At 41.1% G+C, this 22,548-nt stretch overlaps 1 protein-coding gene across 1 annotated transcript in view; it reads right to left on the bottom strand.

Moving 5' to 3' along the window:
• Positions 1-22,548, bottom strand: part of ERC2 (ELKS/RAB6-interacting/CAST family member 2) — a 908,750-nt gene that overhangs the window by 193,234 nt on the left and 692,968 nt on the right. The window contains 1 exon segment of the mRNA XM_081286503.1: positions 18,403-18,550. Coding sequence (XP_081142629.1) covers positions 18,403-18,550 — 148 coding nt within the window.

The following is a 22,548-nucleotide window of genomic DNA, read 5'->3' as shown; positions in this document are numbered from 1 at the left end:
AGTTAACAGTATGCTCCAAGTTCAGGAAATATCTTGCGATAATACAGCAATGCAGTAATGTATAGGCTAAAGTCATGCAAAATACATTCCTCTCATTCCCATTCACTGAACTGGGCAATTACTTAGGAGTTTGGATATTAAGGACCCAGACATAAAAGAGTTGGTTAAAAAAACTAATTATAGCTCAGAAGCAGCATGTGTTTGGGGACACTTCCCCTACAAAACAAACAAAAGAGGAGCATCCTAAAATCAAAATCAAATGATACACTGTTCCCCCTACTGCCACCATTTTGGGAAATAACCCATTAAAAGAATAATGCACCATCATGATCATTCAGAAAGAGGCATGAATTGGAATCTGGTATCAAATTAGATCTTTAGTTCTGGAATTTTAAGGTTAATAACCCAAGGATCTCGACTCTTAAGCTTTATAAGACACTTTACTTGAAATTAGTTACATAGAAAAGACTTCAAATTTCCGGGTCTCATAAGTTGAATAAAATATTTTATTCTTGGATTTGATGGTGGGGGGTGGGGTGCATTAATGAAAGACCCAAACCATAACCAACTTAACTTCTGTTAAGTATGCAGAAAACAAGAACATGCCCCAGGAGGTGCCCAAGATTTATCAAACACAAGGCAAGCACTCATGAACAGAAATGACCCAGCCATCTAGCCTCGGGAGACATTTTAACATTAATTGAAAATTCTGGTTCCAAGCTTGCTTCGTGTTGACAGTTTTCAAATCACACTTGCTTAGGAAAACATAGTGACTCCCTATTGTCTTGAGTATCAGATAGAAACGGTTTAGTCACTGGGCAAGGCCAACCTCTCTCCCCCTTTCCCCCTGAACAATCCACCTCCTCCCAACTTCCTTCAAGAAACCCTCCCAAAGATGGTCTGTTTCTAATCTGAACACACACAGATTCATCTCTACCCTGGGGCTTCCCCGGGCCAGGAATGACACCTCCCTAGAAAACCAGACTCTCTACCCTCTACCACAATTGAGCTAAAAATGGACTCTTGTTAAGAAAATGTCCATAACTAGAAGTGTCCTGGGGAGTAAAGAAAACCAAAAGCGGGGTCAGGAGGCTTGGACCAAATGGTCAAAGTTAAGTCATTTAACAGCTGTGTAACTACCAGCAAGTTATCCCTCCTCTCTGATTCTGTGCAAATGATTCTTTGCAAAGGGCATCAGCAGGCTGCCAGACAGGAGGGTACTCTAGGTACTTGTGCTCAGTTTGTCGCTTCTGTTCCCCTTTTGTAGCCTTAGAACATCTGGAACAAGGCTCAGACTCTCTGTTCACTAAATTCTGTTGACCAATCGTCTCCTTTTATGCATCATAACCGTACCCTAAACTGACAGGCTTACTCCACCCACACCTTCACTCCTGGGACACAGTCCTATACCAGCCCCTAGTATACCTCTTCTGGTCACAATTACAGCCAACAGCCACCCCAAATCTTGCCATTTATTTTGGAAGTACCTAAATCTGCAAGACTATATGTATAGAGACCAAGTATTTGGAGGACAGGAGTCTCCCTTTTGGGGGTTGCTGACCTGTTTCATTAGATCAATGCCTCCCAAATGCTGCTTTGTCAACCAAATCCATTGGCTTTTTGGTGTCCCTCCTCTGAGATTCTGAATGAGTAGATCTGCAGAGTAGTGAAGAAGGGGAAAACAACCTACAGAGCGACTTTAGATTTTTAGGAACTGCTGCTGCAGGCAATGGAACTATTTTAAATACTAAGACTCATGTACCTTGTTTTTGAGGATTTTGCCTTGAAATAGTCAGATATTGAAAGTTAATTGTGCCATTTTTATAATTCTTTCTTTTATTTCCTACTCTTATGTGGCTGTCCTTTAGTTTATCTAATGGTGTGGGAATGATATGAAGCATTTTAGAATTTCCAGCCTGGGAGTCACTGTGTGCTTAAAAAAGGCCCAACATTTCCATCTCTTCTCAGTATACCTCTGCAGAGGAATAATGAGGAAAAGGTTCTTCCTTCCTCCCCTACCAGTTTTTACCCTTCTTCCTCAGGTTTGCCTCTGTGAGGTCCAGGGAAGTTTTCATGCCTATACAAACACTGTGGTGAGCCAGGCACAGTGGCCTGTAATCCCAGTGACTGGGGAGGCTGAGGCAGGAGGATTACAAGTTTGAGGGTAGCCTCAGCAACTTAGGGAGTCCCTGGTTCAAAATTTAAAAAAAAATAAAAAGGACTGGAGATATAGCTCAGTGGCAAAGTGTCCCTGGGTTCAATCCTCAGGACCCAAACAAACAAACAAAAAACCCCCACCACACCCCCCAAGAACCCCTGTACTTTTTGTCAGTTCTTTTCTCTTATCCCCTCTTTCCCTCCCCTCCCCTCCTCTTCTCTTCTCCTCCCTCTTTCTTTTTTTTTTTCCTTTTTTTAATTTGAATTTCGCCAGTGTAAAGATCTGAGAAATATCCTAACATCCTGGCAAATAGTCAGGAAAATCTTGTGTGCAACTGAGAATGAGGCTTCTGATCTCCCAGAACTTTGCTTCCTCTGAGTTTGAGAATAAAATATAATAATTAACAAACAATAGAAGTTAGATCCAAGATTTAACTTCAGATGGCTCAAGGTAAGGGGCATAATCTACAAATCAATCAACGGATTGCACAGAGAGTGGGGGAAAGATGCTGTGCTGTTTCCTTGATCCCTATCTGGATTCCAGAGTTCCAAGGAACATTCCAAAAGTAATTTGGCTTTGTGCACAGTGCATGGGGACCAACATTTTCAACAGGATTTCATATGGAAACATGGGGATAATTTTGGGTCCTGCTCTCAGCAGAAGCTGAAGATTAGGTGTGGCTAAGAGGACAAAAATCAGACTTTCCAATGTGACCCCCTTCTGACAAAGCACCCAGGAGATGAAAAGTCACCTGCCCTCTCCCCATGAAGAATTTATGATGGATTTGCCCAAGAGGATTCCTGCTCATAAAAGACTGCAAAACAGATCTGTTAAAAGAAACCTGTAATTATGAACAGAAAGAGAATCCCACTTAGATAATTTTGTACCCATAATGCCAATTGATTCAATACCCGTCAAGTCCAGTCAGAAACTTCAAACTTAACAGATCTGAGTCCACTAAAGGTGGTTACTGAGCATGCATCACTACCACTAAGCTATGTGAGATGCTGATAAAAGAAAATGAACAGGATGAGAGTTTCCAGTGCAAGTAACTTAAAATACTCAACAATGGTTTTTGACCTAAAACTGCATGGTGGCAAAACAGGAAGATCTATCTTTAAGTGTGTTTTCTGGATCCAACATCAGAATGGAAATATGCTGACAGGATGTGCCTGAGGTCATGCATATGTGGGTGACCTGCTGCAGGAATGGAGAATGCCTGACTTGTAGCCAACACCTAGCTCCTTCCACTTTGGAGGAAGCATGGACTAAGGTCAGAAGGATGCTCTGTCTGCACTTCATAGGATTTCTCCATGCTCAGTGGGGTTATTATTAAACTGAAACATCACACATCACTCTAAAATTTTCCTCTGAGAGAAATCTCAGCTTTCTACTTCCTCCATTCTCTTGGTCTTGGTCAGAACATTACTATTTGTTGAACAGCATGTTTATAAGTAGAGAGATTTTTCAAAAATCAAATATTCTGTTTTGTCTCAAAGAATATGTTCTTAGCTAAAGGCTTGATACTTTCTTCCTGTGGGGGTGAACCACAGTTGGCCACGATTCACCAAAGTTTCCACAGGCTAACAATAAAAAATTATGTCCCATTCTGAAGAAACAGAAGAAAAATTATAGTGAAGTTGTGTATTTCCTTTCCTGTCCCCAAAGACAATCTGAAGAACTGATTCAATATGCCAAATTAAGCCATGAGAATTTATCCATATCTAATAAGGATTAGTAAATGATATAACACTGAACATGACTTCGACATAATTTATATTCCAATTTCTCAGGCACTGGGTTTAGTGTGGTCTCATTCCAGCCCTGACATGGGAGATATGTAGAGCACTCATGTTGTGTCCTCTGAGAATCCTTATCACGTATAGGACAAGCAGGAACACATGACAGAGGGAAGGTTCTTTACACAACAACAGGACCTGTAGAACCAGAACCTGGTAACTGATTTTAAAGAACTAACCACCAAAGAAAGATGCAGGAATTTGTCCCCTCAAGCCCAAGTAAATTGTTCTAGAAACAGAAACCCTAGTGATGGAACCAACATTGCCTCTGGCAAAAGCTAGGTGTCTACCTGCACCTTGGAAAACATTGGAAACAATCCTGAATTACATATTTGCAGTGAGTGAGATTAAGACTCCTAAATTTTTGGGCTAGCCAGCTCTGGTTGAGTCTGCTCATTCCATTTCTCATCCATACTTGCCAAAAGCACAAAGAGGCAACTGGGACGTTTGCTCATAGTATCTGCTATTAAGATAAATCAGCAACACTTAAGTGTCTTTGGTTCATAAAAATTAATCCCCTGGAGATGGTTCTTCCCTCTCCAAAATATCAGCTTTTTGTTCCCTTGCCTCACTAAGGATTTCATCACTAAAAAGCTCAGGAGCACACAGGCTTGGAAGCCAAATCTCATCTCAAGAAGCCTCAGAAAACATTGGCCCCAGCAGACCCCCATCCCCAGGAGCCTGGAGATCCAAGACCAGGGCTGGGAGGTGTGAATGCCCTTTTCCTGGAGGGACTATGTCTGAGCTCGCACTGAAATGGGTTCTTTCAAATCAGTGTTATCTCAATTCGCATTATTTCTTTTTTCCTTAAGAATAAATTAGGATCTGGTTCCCAGAAAAGGGGGATCTCTCTATGAGCACCCCACTCAGGCTCATTATTCCTTGGTCAGGAAACAAAATGAGTGGATGAGGGTTCATGTTGAGGGATTATCACCAGAGATGGTTGAGGGCCATCATTCTTCAAAGTACAGTGCAACCCTATGGGGAAGAATAAGACAGCCCCACTTTTGCACCTGAGAGACCAACATCCTGTACATGTGTATAATCCTCAGGGGTTTCAAGACCTTGTTCCAGAGAAGATGCTTTCCTTCTCCATTTGCAAAGTGAGCCATTATGATGGTAGTACCTGTTCAGGGTTTTGTGAAGACTGAAATAAATGAACAAAAGCATACAACTGTGCCTGGCATATCATTCCTTCAATATTGTAGTGAATCATGTTTATGTTCTAGTGAATGATGCATCTTCCCTATTCCACTGGCTATTGCCTGTACAGCTTCAAAGTCTTTGTCATGAATTGGGTACTCAGCGAGCTGTGCCTATGTGTGCCTGGATTAGGCTCAGACTACCAAAACACCTCTGGGTTTAGCAGGCTGTTAGTTTTCTCTCTTTATTTTACAGATGGGGCTGCTGAGCCTGTGAGAAAGAAGCAGAATGAGCTGTCCAAGGTTTCTCAGGGTGTTACGGCCAGAGCTGGGCTAGAAGTCTGATTCTTAGGCCCACTCTCAGATCCTGAACTTTCTCTTGACTACCAGGACTTCCGGGGCAAGGTGGGCTGCCTTGTTTTGTTTGAACATTTTGACAGAGGGTTTTCAAAATGGCTATTGCAACAGATATCTTAGAGGGCACTGTGCCTCCAGACCCAACAAGAGGGACAACAGAAGCGCTGCTTGGCTTTGGGAACCACATCCCTTCCTCCTCCTCTAGTATCCAATGGCTTTGGAACACCCCAGGTAGCCCAGAGCAGCAGAGATCCTGGTGGGCTTCTGAGCTGTGCCTGTAATTCTAGGGGTACAGGTTCATGAAAAAGAGGAAATAAAACCAGCTACAATATGATCAGTTAATAGGAGGTTTCTAGGGCATAAGAACAACCCTATATTTTTGGCTGAGTTGCCATTCTTGTGGATTTTCTTTGTTTCTGGGATGATAGTTTCTCTGTCTGGTCTGAACTTATAACCTCTTTGCACAGTTCTCTTCCCAGAATTTGTCAAAGATCATCTGGACAAAGATTTTCTGGCTGTGTCCAATGGGCATTTCCCAATGGCGGCCGTATCAGGGCAAAGATAAGACCTTGGGGTGGTGGTGATAATGTGCATATATTTTTTAAAAAATAATCTCATCTAAATACTGGTGTTGTAGGGTTCTGGCTCCCCCACCTTGTCAACTTAGCAACTGCACTTGGGGAGTCGCCCTGAGAAGAACAAGTTCCAACCCTTCAGGCTGAGATGTGTCCCCACTAGCACTCCTTCCCTGTAGGATAATGCTCCCACATGACTCGCCCCCTCACCTCCTGAAAGTCTTTGCTCTTCTTAGGAAGGCATTCATGAACCACCCTGTTCAAATGGACCCCCAAATCCCTCCCAGAACATCATCTTTTTTTTCCATTGCATTTATTGTCATTTAACATGTCATATATTTGATATCTTAATTTAATTTCTGTGTCCCCTCTACTAGAATGTAAATTTCTTCAAGGCAGGGATTTTTGTGTTTTGTTCACTGTAGTATCCCCCATCCCATGTCTAGAACAGCATCTGGAACATAGTATATGCTCAATAAATACTTATTGACTAGATGGTCTACTTGTCTACATGCCTATCAACTCAAGGACTTTAAAAATCTCCCTCTGCCTCTTTCTTTTTTCAGCTTACTGACCACTTGCATTACCAATAGCAGTATTCTGTCCCAATCTGTAAGTAGAATGTTTTTAGAGGGTAGCCTGACAAAGGTAACACAAGCAGTTGACATTCATTTAAAATTGGCAGATATAAAATACCTTTGTAGGAGAGCGCTATTTCCTGATTCTCTAAAATCCTTAAAAACAGCCATAACTCCAATGATTCAATTTTTAGACATTAAGAAAAATAACAGAAAAAAGACATTTTAAAATGTTCATCACAGTGTAATTATAAAAGTGAAAAACTAGAAAATCCCAAGAACGGGGGCATGATAAAATTAATTACAGCATGATAACAATCATAAACCAAGAAATGTGTTTGTTTTTGAAGACTTTGAAGGACATGGGAAAATGCATGCAAATATTAACTGTTAAGAAGGCTAAAAAATCTTCATTGTGTACTATGTCATGTATTTGTTCAAATAATGCCTGCAGACAATGGAATGTAGGACACTATAAATCATAGTGACAGTTAATTCTGAGTGGTGGGATTATGCGTGATTTTAGTTTTTATTGACATTTTCCTAAGTTTCTATAATGAACATGTATTTCTTTTATGATAAAATATTTATTAATGTGCTTTCTATTATGGAAAAGTTCATTTGCATAACAAGGATGGTTACAAAATCACATCACCATTTCTTTTTAGTACAGTACGTAATGGTGCAGTAAATTTAAAAAAAAATAACAAACATGAGAGATTCTGGAAATTTTAATACTGACTTTAGCGTGTTGTAGAGAATATATAAAAAGAAAGTGGCATGTACTCAAAAGGAATGTTGAGTCCAGTAGGAGCAAAGACAGTTTGCTGGACATTTTCACTTCCGTGTCTGACTGACTGTGATCAGGAGAGAGGAGGTGTAAAGTCCTTTCCCTCTGAAATTATTATCTGCAAAAACCAGGAAAGGAAAACTTGGTTTACACAACAGTGCTGATCAATGAAAAAATCTGCACAACTTGAATGCAGTTATTCAAGAGGTGTATGAAGTGAAAAGGGGCTTTTCTTTCCCTCTGAAGTTCAGCATCAGGAGGACACAACAGCAGGAAGTCGGGTCTTTTTTTCAACTCATTTGAAATGATAAGGTGAAGACAGCCTGAAAGGACTTTTAATTATATGATGAGAGGAAGGGAGGGAGGGAGGGAGAGCGGGATAGAGAGAGAGAGAAAGGGACCAGGAGAAACCTGTTTTTTTATACATTAGATGATAGAAAAAAAATGGAAAATGAGAGAATAAAAACACTTTCAAGCAAATACCTTGAGAATGAAACTCTCAAGCCACAGACAACAAATGGCCACTTTTCTTAGAAAAGGTTGACACTTTGATAGAGTCCCAGCCCCTTCTCTACAGTGGCAGTAGGTGACACCAGGTGATACTGCAAGAGATAAGGGGCCTCCCCAGCCTGCATGCTGTGGCCTCAGGGCCGGGCAGGAATCCACTGGGGCCCAGACAGGGTGGGTACTCAGGGTCACAGAATAAAGCCTTCTTTTTTTTTTTTATCATCATTTGCTGGGGACAGCTCTGAAGAGCTTTGATGTGAGATCTCCTTGGGCTCTGGTTCCACCCCTCACTGGCTGTGGCCTTAGTGGGACCTAAGATTCCTCATCTCCGAAACAGGATTATTAACACCTAGTTTTCAGGATTGTTGTCAGAGTTAAATGAGATAATGTATTTTAAAGCCCTTGCCCAATACTAGGTATACAATAAGAGCTCAAATAATTGTCAGTTCATCTGTCTAAAATGTGAGTAGAAAAACTACTCAGAAGAGCAAGAGCTCTCTACACAGTGCACCCACATGGAAGCCTTCTTGAAGCAATGTCACTCCAAGATCCCCCCAAGTCCACATAGTGCAAAAGGTAGATTTCTCCTTCCCAAAGCACAGGGGCTTCCTGGTGGCCAACATCTCAAGAACTTTCCCCAAAGTATGAAAATACACTCTCTTCTTTGGTGATGGATGCGAGTGTTCTTGGCTGTGGTAAGGAACAGGTTAAAGTCAAGAGATTTCAAACATGTCTAATCCAATAAGAGGCTTGGTAAAACATGCGTTATCACTTAAAGAATAAATGTTTAAAAATAGAGCACAGATGTGAAATTTGAATAAAAAAAAAGAGAGAGTCAGCATGTGAGAGATCTTCTTGGCATTGGCATGCTATTCTCTGTTTTGGTCACCTTGGGCTAAGCCTGTTATTCTGATGTGCTCTGCCAACTGCTGGATGCTGTTGGGGTACTTTAAATTACTGAAGCAAAGATGGTGATTTGCTTTGAAAAATCCAGACCCATCTCCTCTATTATTTATTTCCAAAAGCAGGGAACACAATGGTAAAGTTTCTTTTTAAGTTTTTTTCTACCTAAAAAAGTTATACTTTAAAAAGCTACACTTTAAAATCAAAGAGTGAGGGTTTTGTGGGGTGTTTCCCCCTATAACTAGACATGCTTATTCTAAGATCCTTGACAACTTATGGTTGGAGAGGCATTTGTCACAAAAGACAAGTGATCAATTTGCCAATCATAAATTCATAGGAATTTCCATTTCTTCAAGACATGTTCTTTGACTCCTGGGGCAAAGAAAAGAATTTTTTGAACTTTGGAAATACTACATCAAAAAAAATGGCAATTTGTCCTGTTGTCCTTTTCATGAACTAATATCTATCTCACTGTTGGTATAGACCATAAGACCCTGAGGCTCGAGGACAAAGTCAACATCTCCTACAGCTAAAGAGTATCCATCATACCAGGTGTTCCATGCATGTTGAGGGAAAGGAGCTAAAGTAGTATTTAAAACATGGCTTCCAACAAAGCAAGACCTTTAAATGAAACCCAGAAAGTGGTCCATCAGAGTCAGCTTGATGCTCTGGGAAGAGAGGAATTTGAGAAACATATGGAATCACAGAGAAAATACTTTGCCCTCCAAGATCTTTGAGCATACTTTGTTCAACTGGCAAACAAATGGACTCCCTGAGTATTGGGGTTGAGGCAACAGAGGACCCGCGGCAGGAATGTTTCCAGGCTAAATGAGCAGGCCAGCATCCCGTCCAATTACTTGGACATTAAGAGGAAACTGTTTTCAGTAACATCACGGAGCTCAGATTTTACCTCCATCAGAACAACCTGCCCTCAGACTGCTGAGAAAGGATCTAAGCATTTCTTTTTAAAAAGGGGGTTCTCCAGAGCACACTGCAAAGACACTTTGCAGTGCAGTCAAAGATAAATAGAGATGTGGTTAGACTCTACCAGGGGCACAGGAACAGCTTAACCCATAGTGAGTCTGCTGTAAAGACCAATGCATTTGCATCTCAGCAATTTGATCTGAAGCAAGTCTGCGATGCATTACAATGCTGGGATCAAATCAAGCTTTTCTGGAATGCATCCAAACACAACACAGGGCTATGGGAACCCTACTGCATGGGGCTCCTCCACTGCTGGTTAATTGTGCTCACCTCCTGAACCACAAAGGGTAATTAAGAGTTATCAGCATACAATGCAAGGGAAGTGTAAGTGGGAAGTGCAGCCATCTGGCCTCACAGAAAGGGACAAGAACTGCATGGCTAACTACCGCACGCAGGCAGTGCTTCTTGTGTTCCCAAAAGGATGGGATATCTGATTTTGACTAGGATCCCATCCTTACAAGGTCTCTTCTGAGCACATTCCAGAGCAGCCTCTGCTTTCTCCCATCCTTAGCCACATCTGTTTGGCTAGTCCTTTAAGACAGTTAGGACTTCGACAACAGAGGCCAAGGAGGCTCTACCCAAGCAGATTATGCCATGTTAACCTGGCACAGCCATCGCAATGTTTGCCTAGAGATAGAGATAGGACTCCCCCCACCCCACCCTGCAAACTCTTGGGAGAAACACAGGGAACCAGTGAACTTATCTCTTGGTCTTAAAATCTAACTGACTTTCATGTTTCCTGGTGGCCCAAAGCAATGCCCATAACTGGTAGAAAAGAGGAAAGGAAATCAAGTACCATGTATCTCTGATCTCAGAAGTATTCTAACCGGTTCTGAGAAATAAGCTGCTTCTAATTTTAACTAAACAATAGTGTCTGGCCCTCATTTTAAAAAGGCATTTTTATCAAGGATGTGTATATCACTACTTCAGCAACAGGGAAGCATTTGGGAATAAGGCTTAAGGGGTAAGATTTAGTTTTAAGCTTTCTTCAAAAACCCTTTAGCAGCAGGCAAATCCAATGACTTCAGAATTAATTATTTTGATGTCAGTCCTTTCTTTAAGCATAGAGGGACCGTCGGGGGTTGGTATCCAAAACACCAAAAAAAGAAGGAAAATAATTTTTAACAATAATTTCTAGAACTAGTTCCCCTAGAGAAAAACAAAATAAAACTGAACTCATTTCCAACTGAGACACTCTCCCCAAACTGCACAAATCTGGAAGCCAGATTTTTTTTTTTTAAGCGGTGGAGTACAATGTCAAAGGTGTGTGCTTATAAAGAAATGAAAATGGGAAGAAAACAAAAGTTAGATTGACTTAGATGCCTACTATACCAAACTATGTTCAATATTTTATCTCTCAGTGAAACAAGGTTAAACTATTTTACTCCTTTACCTTTATACCATGCTCAGCCTAGAAACCACCCAAATGTCAACACGTGAAAAGCGTCATAAAGATTCTTGCATCGTTAGGCATAGTTGGAATTTCTGAACTCATCTCATATCACCTCTGTCTTCCTCAACAGATGTTTAACAGGAGTTAAGGTATTTCCAGGCAAACTGATTTATGAGATGCTCAGAAGTTTCCAGGGATGGATTGGAGGGGTTCCCTTCATAATGAGAATTCTCTGCCATACCTGAGAATTGAATGACATTTTATTCAAGAAGAATCCAAGAAATTGGAGAGTATTTGAAGTAGAATAAGACACAAAGATTTAGAGAAAAGGTTCAAGTTAGCTACCATCTTAACAAGTCCAGACTGAGAAAATACCGGAGTCAAGTGACCTCCAACGTGATGAGAGAGAGAGGGCAGGGTGTCAGTGTAGGGTCATTAATTGGCAAACAGACTTCACTCTTCTATCAGCTCCTATGGATTGGGGTTGGGTGCCTAGAATATTGGGGTGAGAATTATGAGGCTAAGTCTTGTCTTAAAGGGAACAAGGTCATGATTGAACTGCTATCTCTTACAAAGATGCCCTGATGATTCCCTCTCATTCATATATTCAACTAATATTTGCTAAGTGCTAGGCCTGGAAATCAGGTGAACAAAAAGAAGCCATGTTCTCAGTTCTCATGCAGTTCATATACAAGCATGGCCGATAGTTATTATTCAAATCAACGCAAAAACAAAAACAGCATTTCATTGATTATAAGTGCTATAAAATAGATATACATATGCTATGAAGGGCCAAGTTGGAGGATTTGATCCAATTTTTCTGGGTCTTTTTCTAGTCCCAGAAATCCTCCCTGAAGAAGTGATGTTGGAACAAAGTTGAATTGAAGAGTAGGCATTAAGTAGGTGAAGAAAAGAGGGGAAAGTGTTCCAGGCAGAAGGAATGGTATGTGTAAGGTGGAGAGTGCACTGGCTTGAGTTTCCTTCTCCTAACACCCAGCAGAGCCAAGGAAGTCTTTTTTTTTTTTAATTGTTGGTCATTCAAAACATTACATAGTTCTTAATATATCATATTTCACAGTTTGATTCAAGTGGGTTATGAACTCCCATTTTTACCCCGTATACAGATTGCTGTATCACATCAGTTACACTTCCATTGATTTACATATTGCCATTCTAGTGTCTGATGTATTCTGCTGTCTATCCTATTCTCTACTATCCCCCCTCCCCTCCCCTCCCCTCCCCTTTTCTCTCTCTACCCAATGGAGTATTACTCTGCATTAAGAAATGACAAAATCATAGAATTTGGAGGGAAATGGATGGCATTAGAGCAGATTATGCTAAGTGAAGCTAGCCAATCCTTAAAAAACAAATGCCAAATGACTTCTTTGATATAAGGGGAGTAACCAAGGACAGGGTAGGGACGAAGAGCTTGAGAAGAAGATTAACATTAAACAGGGATGAGAGGTGGGAGGGAAAGGGAGTGAGAAGGGAAATCGCATGGAAATGGTAGGTGATCCTCAGGGTTATACAAAATTACATATAAGAGGAAATGAGGGGTAAGAGAAGAATAATCCAAGGAAGTCTTTTTAACAGGGAGAGCTGGAGAGCGATGAGTGTAACCTGAGACTCCTCTTTGGAGAAGATCATGTTTCTGTTCACTGAAGTCTGGAAGATGGGCCTGGCCTGGAGGACAGTTATGCTTCGCCTAGGCAGAGCCAGCAGGGTACATGGGCCAATGGGATGAGATAGCCACAGCCATCAGCCTCCATACCGCCTTACACAAAGGAGGGTGCACATGAGGATTCCTGTGGCATGTGGCTGAGACTGTCAGGAAGTTAGGGAGAATGTATTATCAAAGAGCTTTGCTTTTACACTGCCTGAAAATCTCATTAGGTATGACAGCAGATTCTGGCAGAAGTGGTCTGTGGCACCAAAGAAGTGGCAATGCTTCTTCAAACTGCAAATCAAGATCAATCTTGGGGATACAGGGAGTGGGCTGAGCAGGGTGGCCTTAAGCAGGCAGTCCAGAACTGCCCAGAGGGAGTCCTCTCTGCACTGAGGCTGTGAGGCTCATGTATTATGCTTTCTAACTGCAGAAAATTTGTGCCTCAGAACATACCACTCTTGACAGATCCAATATGAGAGAGGCCTACACAGCCCAGTCCACCTAGTACTGCTATGACAACTCATCCTCTTGTCACCCACCCAGCCATATTGACCTCTGCGCTATTCCACAAATACACTAAGATGCTGCTGCCTTAGAACCTTTACAAAGCCTGTTCTCTTTGTTAGAACATCCTTCCCCCAGATGTCTACATGACTCATTCCCTCACCTCCTTCAAGGCTTTGCCCCAATGATTCCTTCCACATGAAGCTCTTCCTGTCCACCATATTTTAAATGATCAGCAGACCCTCAATCATATCATTATTCCTGTTCTCTCTTACATTGATCTACATTTTTCTTTTTCCCTCTCCCATAATTTAGTTATTTATCACATTCATTGTTCATTGTCTTTCTTCACCCACTAAAAAGCAAGCTCATGGAAAGGGTTTTTCCTTCTTTTGGTCACTGATGTATTCCAAAAATGCCTGGCACTATAACACAGAGTAGTCACTCCATAAATAATTGTAGAGTTGAATTCAAATTCGGCATTTGGTCTTACCAAGCTACCAATCCCTCTCTCCCCACACCCTTGGGCAGGCTGGCAGTCATGAGCTGCAGCATCAGAACTAGGCTTTTCTGATGACATTTGTGAAGTATAGGGACGAATACATGACTCACAGACTGCATTAGGGATGCAGTCTTCAGTTCAGTCAAGGGCAAGACCTTAGTATTCCCACATCCCTGGGACCCAATTCTATACTGCAGGAATGAGTGAGATGATGGTGGTTAATCATATGGTCTCTTAGAGCCTTGGTTTGATTAATTAAAAAATGAGGATGATTTTTTTTCTCATTGTGGCAAATAAAACTGTCAAAGATGAACCCCTAGCAGCTGGCAGACAGCCTGGCACATGGAAGGTTGGTGGATTATCAGCAAAAACTTACATAAAGTACTTGGCATAGTGCCTGTCATGTTGTAATCATATATTCACATAATGAATGTTTTTTGAGTACCCACTATGTGCCTATAAAAGTGCAACAACTGGTGGTTGTTGAATGAACTACTTGTGTTCAGTCATCAGGGATGGTATGGGCAGTGATAAGACTTTCTACATAAGATAAGCCGAGCTCAAAATGTATATATGTGACTGTATGACCAATATGATTCTGCAAACATGTACACTCAGAAAAAAAAAGGCAGCCTAACAAATGTGGACATTCCTCAGGAACCAGTCAACCTCACCATTTGTGCAAAATCAGGCAGGGTAGATCCATTGTCTGCCTTTTCCATTGATCTGGCCCCCAACAGGGTTCTGCTAGTCCAAGTTGGCCATGCAGGTGAAGATGACTGATGTCTCACCATGGGGCTACATATGCAAACCAAGCAGGTTTAAGCCCTATGCACCTCTTCAGTGCAAGCTGGGAGCTGGGATCTAGGATTCCTGATGTATCTGCTCACCATTTCCCAACTACTTTAGCTTTAGGGGAGGAGGGCTAGGAAGGCTTAGGTACTGACATCTGTCTGCTCTGTCATAGTCCATAGTATGTTTTCAATGAGTTGTAACTCCCAGCTGTGTATAATGAAATAAAAATTAAACTACCTCCGAAGACTGGTGTGATATTTATTAATAGTAATTAATAGAAATAGAAATAGCAGTTCACAGGCTGGGGTTGTGGCTCGGTGGTAGAGCACTTGCCTAGCACGTGTGAGGCCCTGGGTTAGATTCTCAGTACCACATATAAATAAATAAAATAAAGGTCCATTGACAGCTTAAAAAAAAAATTGGAAAAAAAAAGAAATAGCATTTCACACATACAAAGCACCTACTACGGGCTGGGGATGTGGCTCAAGCGGTAGCGCGCTCGCCTGGCATGCGTGCGGCCCGGGTTCGATCCTCAGCACCACATACAAAGATGTTCTGTCCGCCAAAAACTAAAATAAATAAAAACAAAAAAAAAAGCACCTACTACTATGTGCCCATTAATGTGCAAAGTACTCTTGTCAGCACTGCACTTCAAAACAACGCTTTAAATCAGGTTATTAGCCCATGTATAGATGAAGAAATTGAGGTTCGAGGAGGTCCCCAAGATTACCCAGCTAACAAGTGTTAGAAACAAAATTTCACCCAAGCAGTTTGATTTTAGATGGCATTTGTGAAACCCATTTAAGACTGTTTGTCAAAGGGTTCCCTTAAGCATCATGGTATGTCCAACCATGAGGCCTAAACAGGGAGCTCAGCCTCTTTGATCTCTGACTCCTTCTCTATGACAGCACCAATCCCTCAGTTCTTTTGGCAGCTGATGAGTTGATATATTCAAAGCCCTTAGACCCATGGCTGGTGTATGGTGAGAGCTGACAGATAGGAGGAATTACTCTTGATGTGGTCAAATAACCTGAGCTTAAGCACTCCAGGTAGAATCCACTCGTGAATGTTGGAGTCTTTGGCACCTTAACTAGGATTTGGGGCATCTATGTCAAACTTAAGGGGATAAAAGAACCTCATAATTTTGGGGAATATCTTTGGGCCTGTCACTCTGAATTCCTTCCTAAGCCTGCTGGGTGTGTGTGGAGTCAGACTATGGGAAGCTGGAGCCCTATCACAAACTGTGTCTTTGGGCTGGTAAATTCCACACTCTGAGCCTCACGGATGCTCCCCTCAGAAGAGGCTGCAGTGATGGCTAGGGGACAACATTCTAAGGGGCCCTGGGCCCAGGGTCAAGCACACAGTAAAAACGCTCAAAGGGAGGTGCTTTTATAAGAAAATCAGCTGTTATTCTTAGAATCATTATCATTTGTAACAAAGATACTTAAATTCATGGGATTTATCTTGCTCTTTGCTGGACAGGACGTCAGGAGGGATTTCAAACCTAAACCACAACACCAAGGGGCCCACCCTCCTCCTCTGCTGCCCTTTCTCCACAACAACCTTTCAGACCCTGCCTCTGACCAGGCAGGAGCCTCACTCTGCATGGCTGGGATTTCCCAAATGTGCCCCTTGATACCCAAAACCCAGGCTGACACAAAGAATGAAGGCTTTGTGCAGTTTCCCAGGAGAAAACCGAAGGGCTACACTCAAAACTTACTGGAATCTAGAAGTGAATTTTCAGGATGCTGAGAAAGAAAAAGCAGCAGCTTCAGGAAAAAAAAAAAAATCTTTATTGAGAAAAGTAGATGGGGATACGGGGAGAAAAGTATCTAAAAGGTAAAAGCAAAAAATAATTCACTTTGACTGGTAGCAATGCCTCTAGCTATTTTGGCTTTGTAGTACTCTCAGGTTATTTCAGAATTTACCCTATAGGGTGGTCACCAAGTTTGGAACCTTTGGTAAGTACAAATAAAATGAAATAAATAATAACTACATTGCAAATCCTGATCTGATGCAATCACCTATGGTCTCAGACTTTAGGGCCAAGAAGTACTAGAAATCATCAGAAGAGGCGAAGGTCAAGATAGGGTGTAGCTTTTATGCACCCCAACCCCCATGGTGGGGCAATTATCTCCTCTGCAGCTGACTGACCTGAGACCTTTGGCTCACGTATGCATCGTAGCTGGACCCGTGGTACTTGGCCGTAATATCTGGGCTGTAGCCAGCATCACAAGGGCATGGTATATTCGAGCTCAGGGGATGTTTCTTAGGTCTATAAACCTGTGGGAGAAAGCTACAATGGTTAGGTGCAGGAGGGGAGGACACAGGGTGCACAGGGAAGGACTTAACGGAAAGCAAAGAAGGAGGCTCATCTTGACTTTCTATGGCCAAGTGGGTAGAAAATCCAGTATAAAAGATGCACAGCTCCAAACAAAGAGGTCAGATTGAAGCAGTCCCCTTCCCCGGGGGCCAGCGATAGTGAGGCATGCCGCTCTGTGGAATGACCCCAATGTCTGGCAGCAACTGAGACCCTCCCTCTGCAAGGAAAGGGTACTCAGGCATGGCGGCAGTTTCTGTCTTTTCGCAAGGCAGTCCCATGAGAAATGGACTCTGGTTCAGGGCCAAAGGATGCCTTTTCCTTCCTGAGGAGGAAAAGGTTTGCCCCGTTATAAGGAAAGGGGGCTTATTCCTTCAGGCTTCCTTTCCACTTACCCTACACACTATGCTTAGCATATTAGCAAAGATTACCCTAGCAGGCAAGGAGCCAGTCCCAGGGGTGGAAATTGATGTGGACATACTACATGGTAACCATTTGCCATTGAGAAAGCACCAGAGTCACATGTGGCCCTAGCTAAGATGTGGCAGCCACATTATGAGGCCACAGACAATTGAGCTGAGTGGATTTCATGATGAAGTTGTAATCTGAGTGAACATCTTTAAGTATTGCTTTACAAAAGTTCCCAAGTTCTATATGGTGGAGGACTAACATCTGTAAATTGTTTTAGGGATGATTTTCCAACATGCTTCAGGTATAACTGTTCCCATTTAAGTCACTTCCAGAAAAACCCTCAGAAAAGCAAAGAACTTTCTGCACAAATTAGGTCTATGCCTCTCCTTCCACACCTCTCAAAACAAGTACAGTGGTCTAGAGATGAGGAAACAGGATTATGGGGCAAAAAATTGGTGATTAAAAAAACATTAGACCAAATAATGTCTCAGAGGTCTCTAAGCCTGGCCTAGCAGTACTAAGGGTTGAGAGATGTTCCTTGACTGAAAAGTCCTGGGGAACTAGTTGAAGAACCAAAGTTGGAAATATAGAGAGAAAGGAACCCAAAGAACTGGATGAGGGGAGTTATTTATAAGGACCAGGAAGTGAGCAAGACAGAAGGTAACAGGTCTATCAGGGAAAAGGTACCCAGAATTTAATTAGGAGTTTTTAGAATTTTACTAGAAGTTGAAGTCCACTGGAAGGAAGAGAGCAGAGAGCTACTCCTGGGGAGATGATGCTAATATAAAAGAAAGAAAAACAGCACTGGTTGCAAACCACACAAGCCCAGCCACATGCACATAAAACAGAAAAGCCATAAAATGATGTTCCAGCAACAATTCGGGCCATTTTGCTCCTACCTGGTTTTAGCTGCTTGAGGCTGAAGGATGGACATGGGAAATGAAGAGTGGCTAAACCCAGAAGAAGCACCCAAGGCCCCAAACCCAGAAAAACACACCTTTGGTGCAGGATGCCCCACCTGCTGCTTTAACTGATGCACTAGTCGGTCTTTCTCCCTCTTGAGAGCCATGACTTCCTCTTGCGTCTTTTTCTTTTTGGAGGCAGACAATTCCAGCAATGCAATATTTGCATCTTTCTCACTGATTGCTGCAAGTAGTGCTTCCTGTCTGGTAAAATAAAGATTATTGTGATCATTTTTTATATAGTAGATAAAAAAACCCCTAAACAATTGTCATTTCTACTTGAAATGAGTCACCAACTATGATCTCCATGGGAAGGAATTACAAATACTGCTTAAAATAAACTGTGCCTTTAACGTTCACAATGGACCAAGTAGTTTGGGTCAGAATCCCTGAGACCTGTGCACTGATGGACATTGATGGACCTTTATGTTATTCATTTATTCATATGCGGTGCTGAGAATCCAACACAGTGCCTTACACCTGCAAGGCAAGCACTCTACCACTGAGCCCACAACCCCAGCCCCTGCACTGTGTCTTTTGATAGAGACATTTTTCCATGGCTTCATAGGAACAGAAACAAATTAGAAATAAAAAAGGGGATAAATCTGAGCATTTATTTCTAAGATACCTCCATCCATCTATCCATCCATCTATTTGCCATGTAAGACTCTGTGTATTACTATTACTTTTTTTCATGCAAGAGTTTCTTTTGAAGGTAGATGGAGATATTTACTCCAGTCCCCTTTGGGTTTTCAATTCATTTAGGGAATGTACCCCTGTTCTCATCTCATAGGCTTTTCCTTTGTCACCCAACTCCTCATCTTCCAGGTTTCGGCCCAGATTTATATCCTCAGAAAAATCTCTCTTTGGCTGCTCATCCCAACACTGCCTCCCCCACTTCCACCTTGTGTTCAAGTTAGGGGTTTGTCACATAACTCCGTTTATTATTTTTATGTCTTTATTTATTTATTTTTATGTGGTGCTGAGGATCGAACCCAGTACCTCACGCATGCTAGGCAAGGGCTCTACCACTGAGCCACAACCCTAGACCCCAGGATCTTTGATATGTGTTATTTATTTCTTTCTAGACTTTTGTTCTATGAAATTGGGACCTCATCTATCTTGTGTGTCACCAATTTTCCAGCATCTAGAAGATGCCTGAGAATATAGTGGGTGCTTAAAGATGTTGCTTTGAGGAATAAAGTTCACATTTTACTTTCCCCCCACAAAACTTTTTAACGTATCACTGTCCTCCCTCTTATTTTTAAAGAATTTGAATGCTTTTCCTCCTGTTTTATCTGTGATCATTGCCTACTCAGAAGTCTAAAGTTATCTAAGTTTTGTGCTCAAATTTTTCACAAATTTCAACCTTGGGTCATCAGGGATAATTTTTGACTAGGAAATGACTCTCTAGGGTGTGTTTCATTTAGTCCTCCTTTGGTTTCACCACTTGTCTCTGACGAAGTATTCTAGATTCTACAGAGGATCCCACAGCTCCAGGGAAGCTCCACATTGGGTACTTCCTATGCATATAAGTCTCAGGACTAAAACCTGGTCATTATCCTGTTTTGCCTTTCTTTAATCCCCATCACCAGACCAGGCCCCCTCCAGATGTTTGGACAAGATGGTAATTAATTGGATCTTAGATTTTTCCCTTTCACACTGAAGGGATTTACATGGACTTTTCTGGGCCCCACTAATGCCAGGCAGTATGAGCTTCTGTCTCAGGCTCAGGCAGACGGGTGAGCAGCAGAACATGTCAGGGAATATCTCTACTTTCCAGAAGAAAACCAGGGCAGCCTGGACTACCACCAGCAGCATTAATATCCAGCTTTACAGGGCCTGTCTCCTTCTGGATAACATCTTGAGACAATAGACATGCTTTCCGCTCATAGCCGTGCATATTTATATAGAAGGCCAAGCTCAAGAGGCTGTATGGACTTTAAATCAGGGGCAGCCCATTTGCTATCTGCTCTACACTTAGCTACAACACACAAGGTAACTGTAATATTTTACCTCCTTTGCCCCAGTGACATGTGTAAGTGAAGCTTTTTAAATGGAAACCACCTAACAGACCAATATTAGGAAAATTGGGAAATAGTGGTAAATTGTGTCACATGCCAATGATTGATTCTTTACAGCTATATGCAGCCATCTTAAGTGGTGATTTTAAAAATCTTAATGGCATTTGAAAACATTTAGGTTTGCTGAGAAGCTGTTATCCATGAATCTTTCATTTCTGCACATTCTACAAGCAAAGACATTATCTTCTCTTCTGACAGTCTTCCTAGGATATTTGTATAGGGACAGGCCTTGAAAGGCAGAGATATCTTCCTTTGGATCTAGGAGTAGACATGTTTACTGCCCTGCATAATAGTGTCTTCTTCTGGAACAAAGGGCAAGCAAGATACTGCCAATTATAATGTATTCAAATTCCTGAAGCTCAGGGTTGCTCTCCTGTAGTGCAACCATCTAGGTGTGTATGTTCATCTGAGGCATCCCTTTTGCTTCCGTGAGTCTCTGGAGCAACCGATACAAATACAAATATGCTAAACTATTCCTTGTGCTATAAACAATAAACTCTTCTATCTATGCCCCAGAAGTCCCTTGCCATTTGCTGGCATCTGTGAAATGAAGGCAGACTCATCTGTTAGGATGCTAATAGGAAGGTTTTGGGCCCTTCGCAGTTCTTAACATGCAAGAATATATTCAGCAAGATCACTTTAACATAAAGCGATATTCATAGGGAGAAGTAAAACTGGAAGAAAATACACTGAAAAGATAATAGTCATCATTTCAGGAAGATAGAATGGATGAAGTTATCTTTACTTCTCTTCTGTTTATACTTTTCTGCATTATTGCTGTCTTCCACAAAATATCCTAAGAGTAAACATTTAAAAATTAGGAGTGAAGGTTTTCAGTTGCCAAATAAACTGCAGGTATATGCTTTAAAAGCTTACCAAATGTGAAATTTGCTCATTTTTTCACCAGGTTATTTATGTTCTGTCTCTCCTTCCCATTTGTTAAGCTAAAATAGGTGCCAACACACTTATATGCACAAGCACACAATTTCTGGTATAATGTACTAAACTTCCACTTGGAAAACTGCATTAATCTCCTAACTAGGTTCCCCATGTCTTCTTTTAGCCCCTTTAACTTACTTTCCTCTTCTAAGTCAAAATTATGCAGCTTTAATAACTACTAAATGTCATCATAAACCCAAAGAATGATCATTCCAAACTACCTGCTCCCTATGATCCTGTAATCTAGGCTTTTAAACTTATTTTTCCTCTTAAAATACCATCAAAAGTCCTAATAAATTAATTTTTAATTCCCACTTTACTATTAGTAAAAACACAAATCAATTTCTAATTCTTTATAGATATATCACCAAATATAGCTCGGAATCAAATTATTCTTAATTACTAAACCTCAAATTACACTTTAAATAATTTTTATGGAGTACATTTATCTAGGCACAGTGGCATATGCCTATAATCCCAGAGACTTGGGAGGCAGAGGCAGAAGGATGGCAAGTTCAAGGCCAACCTAGACAACCAAGCAAGACTCTGCCTCAAAAAAATAAAAAGGACTGGGAAGTAACTCATTGGAAAAGCAACCTTGGGTTCAATCTCAAGTATCAAAGATAATAATAATGATAATACATATACAGCCTCTTATTAACATTAACATTTATATAAAATAATCTATTTTATTTTTTATAAACTTTTTCTATACAACATTTTTTGTTTTTTTTTAACTTTTAGTTAACAAATCTATTTTATAAATATTGGAATTATAAAACAATATAACTCTAAATAAAATTATTGTAATGGGGAATCATATGTATTTTGAATCCCTCATTTTCCTTTTAGCCATGACTAATGATTTCTCCTTAATAAGGCCTTGACTAAGATCAACATTCAATAACTTGAGTCTATTTGAAACAAATAATAATTAGCAAAAGATAATGGATAGAACTAGAGAAAAGTGAATATTTCACACTTTTGGATAAAACGGAAAGGTGGCTGACTATATTAAGTTAACCTGGCTGTCATCTATTTGTATAGGGGTGACAGGTTAAGTTAGCCCTTAGCCGTAGGCTGACAGAGCCATTGGATTTGTTTTTATGCAACAAACCTTTAAAAATGAGTCAAAAACTCTCTACAAAGCTGAAGCACTATAGCTAATAATTTAAATCA

Source organism: Spermophilus citellus (assembly GCF_964194105.1).
Source record: "Spermophilus citellus genome assembly, chromosome: 3".
Classification (NCBI taxonomy): Eukaryota; Metazoa; Chordata; class Mammalia; order Rodentia; family Sciuridae; genus Spermophilus; species Spermophilus citellus.
Note: the sequence above shows the minus strand (reverse complement) of the source record. Positions and strands in the feature narration are given on the sequence as shown.